At 40.2% G+C, this 9,518-nt stretch overlaps 1 protein-coding gene across 3 annotated transcripts in view; it reads left to right on the top strand.

Moving 5' to 3' along the window:
- Positions 1-405: 405 nt before the first annotated feature.
- VAPA (VAMP associated protein A) overlaps positions 406-9,518 on the top strand; it is a 36,339-nt gene continuing 27,226 nt past the window's right edge. The window contains exon 1 of one of the 3 annotated variants that reach the window (XM_063299102.1): positions 406-722. In XM_063299102.1, the coding sequence (XP_063155172.1) occupies positions 647-722 (76 nt within the window). In that variant the 5' untranslated portion in view covers positions 406-646. The remainder of the gene's footprint in view (positions 723-9,518) is intronic. The other 2 variants (XM_063299103.1, XM_063299104.1) reach the window with 2 other exon arrangements.

Raw genomic sequence — 9,518 nt, 5'->3', positions numbered from 1 at the left:
CCTTTTCAGCGACGTTGGAAATTCAGACGCCTAACGCCCTTGTGTCAATTTTCTCCTTTCAGCGTACCCAGAAGGTCACGCGCTGCTCCCTCTCGAGAGAAGTCCCTCCCGATTGACCCTTTGCGTTTGGTCTCTACGTTCCCTCTTGCGTGACAAGCCACGGACCGCGCGAGAGCCGGCGGCGGTGGCGATGCCCGACTAGCGAGCTGTCAACCAACGAGGGCAGGGAGAGAGAAGGGTGAAAAAGGGAGGGGAGCGCGCGGAGGCGGTATCTCCGTCTTCGCTCGCGCCCGCGCTGCTCCCCGCACCGTTGGCGCGCGGGTGCTCGAACTTCTCGGCCACTGCCCTCGTGACCGCGCCAGTGTTGGCGTTGATCGCAGTGCGCCGGGGAGCGAGTGAGTCAGTTGTTACAGTGGCAGGGGAGGGAGGACGGGAACGCGGAGGTAGTGGGCGACCCGCGCGCCTCTGCGCCCGCGTGCTTGCGGGTCTACGAGGGAACGTGGAGGAGGTGGCGGCTGCGAGCCTTGCCGCCGCCGCTGCTGCTGCAAGTCCCCCTCGGCAGGCTTCCCTCCTCCCTCACGAGCGAAGCGTCCTCCCCGTGCCCGCCCTCTCCTTCCTCCAGGAGTGAGCGAACGTGTGAGCAGCGATGGCGGCCGCCGGAGCTCTGACCAAGCACGATCAGATCCTGGTGCTCGATCCGCCCACCGACCTAAAATTCAAAGGTAATAGAAATACTGATAGAGGAATGGAGAGCCGAGGGCGAGAAGGCCAGAAAGGAAAACATTTGCCTCTCCGCGAGATCCTTCCCGCGTGTAGGAGCCTGCGGATGGGGGGGAGAGTAGTGGGACAGCCTCCGGATCCCGAGGAGGCCTGGGCCAGTCGTTTCCCCCACACACCCCCTTCTGGGGCCTGGGAAGGAGGTTCGATTCGGGGGAACAGGACGAAGCGCCGCCGTCGCCATTTTGCTGTTCTCTATCTTTACGCCACCCCCTCCCCGCCTCCCCGCCTCCCCGCCTCCCCCGCCCCAATTCCCGGTGGGTTTGCCGTAGTGAGTGGTAAAGGCGGCGGCGGCGGCTTCGTTTGCTTCTCTCTTAAGTCATCTCTGGTTGCTGGTCTCCCTCAGTGGCTACTCGAGGTCTGCCAGTGGAGGGGAGAAGAGAGCCAACCGGTCGGCGGACCTGCAGAGTCGGCCTTAAGACCTGGCAGGCGCTCCTTTTTTGCTGCACCGCAGCACCCTCCGTCCCTGACCCCTGGGAAATTCGGCTGCTCGCCAGCCAGAGAGCCATGATATTTCTCCTGCTACGAGGCGGGGATGGCCTCTGTCACAGGAATGAAATTAAGTCTTTTCTAATAGACTTACCCCGCCCTCCCCTGTTGGCTAGGAGAGGCCCAAGTTGCGGATGGCCCTCGTTATGGACGGGGGTGGTAACTCTGCACGCGTCCCGTGTTTTTAGACGGTGTGGCTGTCTGTTTTGTATTGGGGCTGGTGAAGGGGTTGCCTTCTTGCATTCAGTACAGTATGGAGCTGTGTGTAGCGCATGATCGCGGCTGTTTGTCCGTGCGGGTACGGCAGCAATAGAGTGGTGATATCTTGCACCAACACCCTTTGATGTGTCATGTATGTACTCAGTTCAGGGCGTTTTCCACTGCAACGCTTATGCCATTTTGCATTTTATAATTTACACTCGTGTTGTTATAGATGATACAAGAAAAGGCAGTTCCAGCTGGAGTTTGATGAAACGGTGTTTAAGACTCGGAGAACTTTATGCGCCTTGGATGTTTGTTGTATACTTAGTAGATCCTGATTTGAAATAGGGCTGTTATATAATAGGTGGTAAAAAGTGTTACTTTCTGATTGGCTCCATTAGAAGAGCAGTGGTGGTTATAAAATTATAGTGCCATGTTAAAAATATTTCAGTAAGGTAAGATAACTAAAAACAAACATATTTCTTCTGCTGGTAGGATTGTATACTATCCCTAATTAGTTCCAGATTCTGTAGATCATTTTAAAATAAGATAATTGTGCTTTTTAATAGAATGAACTAGGTGTAGGAAACGGACTTGAAAGTATAATTCTTATAGCCTCTTTTGCATTAAATAATAATTCTAAAAAAAGCTCCAGAGTAATTCTTTAAAATTCTGAAATTCAAAAATTGATTGGTTTGGGGCTTTAGGGGACCAGATTCTTAAACAATTCAAAACCTGAGCAGGAAAAGCAGTATGCTTAAAAGTGAATTGAGTGTTGAGGGTACATTATTATTTTGCTGAATTATTATGGAATCTTGTCTTTTAATTGTTTACAATTTGGGGAAAAATAAAGTGTTTAAAATGGATAGGACTTTAGAGAAAGTTCTGAAGCTGTCAAGAAAAATGATAAGCATGGATTTTTTAAACTCGTTATGTGAAATTAGCACAGGATTACATACAGTTTTCCTATAAGGTTCATACAGTTCAAGTTTTTATGAACATGAGCAAATACATTATTTTTTTGCACAATCTGTTTATTCATATTTTTAGAAGAATCTATAGCATAAAGCAAGGTGGTAGCATCAGCTTAAATAGTAGAACATACCACATATTGGTATGTGGAATAGTAGAACATACCAATCATTGACATTTTCAGTGAAAGGAAACCATGATGGGATTGCTAGGATGGGGTTTTTGCCTGAAGAAGCTTGTTAGGATAGATTATGAAGACATTTCAGTCTTGGTGTAGAGTACTGTGATATACATACAACAATAACCTAGCTGAAGAACCTGGAAGATCTATCAGAGACCAAGTGATAATTCTATAATACCTAGTAGAGAAATACACCTCTGAATCCAAAGGCTCTCTTTATGCAGCTTATGTAGATGGAAGAAGCTGCTGTCTACCAACATATATAAATGATTTACTTCTCCTAATATATAAACTTTATAATAATACCAACCTGAGGGTAACATGTGGTCCCCAAGGGCAACTAACCAACTCAGTTGCAACATGAGTAAAGCAAGGCTGTATTCTTGCTTCATTACTTTTTAATGTTTACATATACTCAGTTACACAGCACCTCAATAATGGCAATTTTTACTCAACAAAATTAGCTGATAGACACCTTTCATTTCTCCTGTATGCTGATGACATGATTATTCTGTCATTATCTGTGCTAGGGATATGAAGAACCCTTAGATCCTTTGCTCAATATTGTGAAAAAGAAAAATTGATGATAAATTACCAAAAAACAAAAATTCTGACCTTTAACAAAAGACCTAAATTCATAGTTGGTATATCAATGGCAGTAATATTGAGCAAGTCAAATGCTTTAACTACTTGGGAATTACCTTTCAGTTCTTGATGCAGGGACCCACACTTGGCCCATATATCGCAGGTTGCCCAGAGGAGTGCTACAGCCATACTGTCCTTTTATCTCTAGGTAGCCATTATATTCCAGCTGCCCTGAAACTTTTTGAGGCAAAAGCTATGGCACAACTATTATATGGGATTCAAGTGGGGCCTTACACTAACTTAACTGCAGTTGAGAGGGTACAATCCAAGTTCTTAAGATTGGTCATGCAAGTCCCTAGATGTGTATCCAGCGCAGCTTAAGACTAGAATTAGGAATTACAAGGATAGAAGCCAGGATCTGGGCCATTATTTTTAATTACTGGCTTTAATTATACTCCTCTTTAACCCAACATGCCTGACATCCCTCATTAACAGAGATAACTTCCCATCTACCTGGAAGATATCCATTAGAGAAAAACTGGCAGCCTATGGCCATTGTAATGAGGCAATACATATGGGATATGACCAAGCAGAAAGATAACTGAAGGAGAGGATCCTTGATACAGGATGGTAACATAACATTAGTTTAGCACCAAGGTACACAAGTCTTGGAGACTGTTTTTTACTGCCAAATCAGCTGATTATTGTGAATCGCTAATAAACAATAGACATCACAAGAGCATTTGCTCTGACCAGATTCAATGCCCTCCCTTCAGCAGTTATTGATGGTAAATACCAAAGAATTCCCTTCCACAAATGACTTTGCTGCTGTGACTCTCATGCCATAGAGGATGTTCAGCATGTCCTGTTGTACTGTAATTTCTATTTGAACCTGCATGAGGTATTAATCCAGCCACTTGTAAAGGAATTCCCAGGGAGAGATGACCAATGGTACATCTCCTATCTTTTAGCAGACCATAAAAGCACTATCACCTATACTCTTGCCACATTCTGCCTTGCTGCTTTAAGAGTGAGGCAACAAATTCTGTCCAACAAAACTGCATTTCTTTGATACCTTTAAAACTCCTTTCCCATTCCTTTCTTCCTCTTTAACTCATGTAGCTTATTTTAATTGCCATCTTTAATGTGTATTTTGTGTGTGTGTGTGTGTGTACACACAAACATGTTCATCAAAGATTATAATAAAGATTTATTTATCTAGCATACATATATTTACTCAGAAGTAAGTTGAGTTCATGTTAAATGCTTTGGAGCGAATATATTAAATTCTGTGCCAAAACAGCATAATAACTGTGACCATATGCTGATGTTTCAGGTAGAAAAATTCATTCCCAATTTTAAAGATTGAGGTATAAGTGCTGCAGGTATCAAAATAACTTCTTGCTAAGATTGATAGCCTAGTCTTAAGATTTCTGTAAACGTTTAGGGATGATAAGCTAGGATTTGTGCTAAGAACTGAGTTATAACTGACTTTTATAAATAAAATTTACATGACCAATGAAGTTGTTTTTTAAAGTATATTTCCTCAAAAGTAAGATGACCCTAAATTTAAGATGATTTCCCATAAGAAATCTGTCAAACGCCATTGCTATATTCTGAGTAAAGAGTGCAGACAATTCACCCTTTTATACATAAATTATTCAGGAAAAACAACTTACCTTCACTACAAAATAGTAGTATAACGGTTGCAGTTATAATTGAAAATATAGTATGCAGTATTTATGAATCGTTGTATTTGGTATGAAGTTCTGAATGCCTTCATACAAAACTTGAAGGCCAGTCAAACCTTTTTAGTTATAGTATTTTAGGGAAAGCTTCATTATCATTAGATGAAAAAGAACGATTATATTTCTTGTATTGGCACTCTTATTTTGTGAGTTCTATATTTTGCCCATTATATGTTTAGAACATAGTCTTGCCAGAATCTTGGATTTATATCCTAAAATAAACTTTTGAACTGTTTAAAATATAAGGTGTTGCAATACACAAGTTGTACTGATGACTGACCTTAATTAGCTATATATATTGCTAAACATTTGAAATGGTAAACTTGAAGAAAGTTCAGAAGTATATCAGTTTCTAAAATTTCAGTAGGACGATAAATGAAAAAATAGGAAAGTTAGCTGACCTCTTCTCTTTTTCTTTGTTGACATACTGATAAGTTGTTTACTGCATTTTTTATATTCTAAAACAGTATTTTAATAACTCTTAAAAACCCACCATATACTTTTTAATATTAATATTAAATAATTTTATTAAATCTTATTTGATAATTTTGAAAAGCCAGTAGTAACACATAATTGTTAATGGGACTGACCTAGTATAAGAATTTTAGATATTTCAAGTAATGGTTTTGTTAACTTGCATATATTAGCACATTTTTTATTAAAGGACACATATTTATTACACTTAATCAGTCAATATAGGATATTCTTACAGGTTGTTAGTTTATATGCTGGTCTATAACTGTAATAAATATTTGATTTATTGTTAGCTTGAGCTTGAGATTTTCTGTGAACATTGAATACGTGTTGAATACATACATGTTCAGGAGTATAGCTCACAATTGCTTGTGGTATTACTAGTGAAATACACAACTGCAAATAGAGTTGGTTGCACAAGCATAAAAAGTAGTTTACCACTAAAAATAGAAATATTGATGTAAGAGTAAAATAGCTAGTTGGAGCTGTGGCTACTGGAAAGATATTGCAACCAAGCCCCCTCACAGCATATCCATGAACTGCCAGCTGACCCCCATCCCCACATTAGATTTAGAGAGCTAAGGACTGTGGTTTTCACAAGGGCTACAAAAGGACCTCTCTTTTTCCATGGGGGCTTCTCTCTACAACTATCTATCTTACAGCTCCTGGGATGCCTTTCCAGGAAAATATTCTTGGTATACTTTCCTTTGCCAAAAAGTTAATATTTGGGAGGAAAAAAATAAAATACTTTATTGAGGTGCTAAAATGCAAAAATTGTTCATTACATAATAAATGTATATCTACAAAATTTTAATTTGATTGAAAAATAGTTCTTAAGAATAAATAGGCCCCTAACTGTTCATTATAAATACTTGCTTCTGAATGTCTAATAATACAGAAGAAAGTAGATCTATATGCAATATGAGAAGCAGGTTTAAAGTATCAATTATTAAACATTTTGTGAAGAAGTCCATTAAGTTGTGTGATAGGTAGTAAACTGAAGTCTTGTGTTTAAAACCTTTAAATCAGAATATGTACATTTTATGTGTTTGTATCATCCAGAGGTAGGTGACAGTATAATGAAAATAACCTAATTTATTTTGATTTGTTAATAAACTAAACATACTAAACAGTGGCAGAATTAGAGAACTATTAAAGAGGTAGAATTAAAGCAACTGTTATTAAAGCTTTTTTAATCTGTGTTCTTGAAGTTACAAGTGATAAACAATTCCACTCTTAAGTGCCTTAGGCTGATTGCACATAAGATCAAAGCAGTTATAGTTAATACGCTTCTTACGACTATTGTTTTTAGCAATTGGTACACTGATAGATCTTTCAACTCATGGATGTAATACACTGGATGAAATGAATGGGTTAAGACCATTTAGTAGTTGTAGTGAGTGGCTAGCTGGGGTATGTGTATGCAGCTGGAGGGGTTTTGACCCTCTGTGCCATGACCTTTGGCCCCATCTCCCTTCTGCTGAGGTGCATGGTGCAGCTTTTGGTTATTGGTTTAGTAGTACTTTACATTGTTACCACTAATCCTGCTGGAGGAAGTAAATCCTTTGACCAGGCTCCTCCTCATCTCTAGTTTGTGAGAGAGATGAGGCTCTTACAGCCTGAGCAACATAACGTAATAATAATTATGATGCAATTCGGTATAGCATTACTTCCTGGTTCTAGCAACTTTGAGGTGGCCAGATAACAGCTATTCTTTGAAATAGGTAGCAATCACTTTCTGCATATCGTAATTTTTAAAGCAGGTCAGCATATCTGAAAACAAAGTAATCTTCATGCAGATACTGGCTTAGAATTTAGAGTAGAGATTTTCTCTAACTTGCCTCTCCACTTAGCTGGTCCTTACTAATTCCTCACTCCCTCAGATTGAAACCTTCAACCAAAGCTTTAGAAGCACTTCCTTGTAGCTCCTGTTGACTTGCTAGAGTTTTGTGGGTAATGGTTCAGCACCTTTTCTCACTTCAACCCAGAGATACCTAGCTGTGCTGTTACCATGGTTTCCAGGCAAATCAGCTCTGTCTACCTAGAATCTTTGCCTCTCCCTGCCTAAGGAGGCCTTGTTCTCTTCTTCCTGAAGATATTCTTGGTTCCAAGTCACACCATAACCTTTAGTCCCAGAGAAGCCCGGCTTCATTCCTACCACAGTTCCTGCTGCCTGAACATTGTTTAGCTCTCTGCTTCTGGTAACTAGCTCATCATGGCCGTGTGACTATTTCCAATCTCCATTTTGCTTATAAGTTTCCACACAGCCTTGCTTTCTCCCCCTTCCAGATTATTATTATTATTAGATGTTTATCCTGCCTTTTTAATATATAACTCAAAGCTGTGAACATACCTAATACTCCTGCCTCCTATTTTCCCTACAACCACAACCCTATGAGGTGGTTGGGCTGTGAGAGGGCAATTGGTCCAAAGTCACCCAGCCAGCTTTGATGCTTAAGGGAGGCCTAGAACTCACAGTCTCCTGGTTTCTAGGCCAGTACCTTAACCACTACACCAAACTGGCTGCATTAGATGTTCTCTTGCTGGTGATATACCACTGATTCTTCCTTTGTCTTCAGACAAAAGTTTTTGTCAGCAACTATGAGGATTAGGACAACCTGTTGGGCAAGCCAGGGCAAGATTCTTCCTTCTCCATCACCCTTGAAGCTTGAATTTTGCAGTCTCTATGAGTTCTGCCCATCTGGGATTGAGTATTGCTGTATGATTGAATGTGCAGATGGAAGGAGTTTCCCATGCCATGCCTCAGTGAATGGGGAATTGCCCTTTCAACACAGTAGCATATTTTTGGTTTAAATTGTAGGATTTGGAAGCTAGAACCCATGTTCATATTTGCTATTTTGAATACAAAATACAGGACAGAAAAAAATAAATTGCTAGAAAATTATAGAGAAAGAGATATTATAATCTCTTTTTTAAATCCATTCAATCATGTCTGATTCTCAGAGACTGCCTAGGCAAGTCCCTGCAGTTTTCTTGGCAAGGTTTTTCAGAGGTGGTTTGCCATTGCCTTCTTTCTACGGCTGAGAGAGAGTGACTGGCCCAAGGTCACCCAGCTGGCTTTGTGCTGAAGGCGGGACTAGAACTCACAGTTTCCCAATTTCTAGCCTGATGCCTTAACCACTACACCAAACTGGCTCTCTAGAAAATTAGAGTGAAAGTGATATTGTAATAGAAGTGTACAATTGGATATCATGTCAACTTCTTTTATCTCCATGTGGCAACAGTTGAATGTGGAGTTGGCTGAAGCAATCAACCAAAGTATAAGTTGGGAGGATGACAGATTTTGAGATAGTTTTGTTTAACATTTAGCGACACATTAGAAATCTGAAGGCACAATATGTCCTTAATTTGATTTGTTAACATTAAAGATGGTTTACAAGGTACTTAGTGGTCCTGGTCAGCTCAGCGTAATACTGTTCCACATTTTGTATAGCTTCTTACATAATATCTGCCCAAATAGTTATTTGGATGGTGAGCATGAATTAATGTTTTAGATTTTAAAATAAACTAATGTATCAAATAACATTTTTATAAAGTAGTTTTAAAAAATATATATAATGGAGAAAATTGCTACTACAGGAGCATCTTATATTGATATTTGTTATGTAAAAGTACCTGAACCTGGGAAGCAAGAATGGGCCACATTTTGATGGCTGAGTCCTACTGTACACTTAACATTTTTTTGCTTGTCTGAGGATATTGGTATAAAATGGGTGGGACCAAGATTTTGTAGGGTTTTTTTGTTTGTTTGGGGAAATTTGTTTAAGTTTATTTTAGGGTGTATGCTACAATTTTTGAATTTTTCCCATCCTAGAATGTCAGGAAACCATGTTAATAGCTGACAAAAAGTGATTAGGGACTTGAAAAAAGGGCCCCGGGGTCTCCAGTTACCTATCCAGATGTCCTAACAGCCAGGAAACACGCTGAGACAAGGAACTGGTCTCTAATGTTTATTGCTTATACATAACAGGAATCCTAACAAACTGAAGAAGCATGGGAAAAACCCAGACATATAAACCCCATAGGTTAAGGCGGTCCCCTTTGAATGGCTGACCAATTCCTCAGTGCTA

Source organism: Candoia aspera, chromosome 3 (genome assembly GCF_035149785.1).
Source record: "Candoia aspera isolate rCanAsp1 chromosome 3, rCanAsp1.hap2, whole genome shotgun sequence".
NCBI lineage: Eukaryota > Metazoa > Chordata > Lepidosauria > Squamata > Boidae > Candoia > Candoia aspera.
The sequence above is the reverse complement of the archived record's forward strand: the minus strand, read 5'-3'. Positions and strand labels throughout refer to the sequence as shown.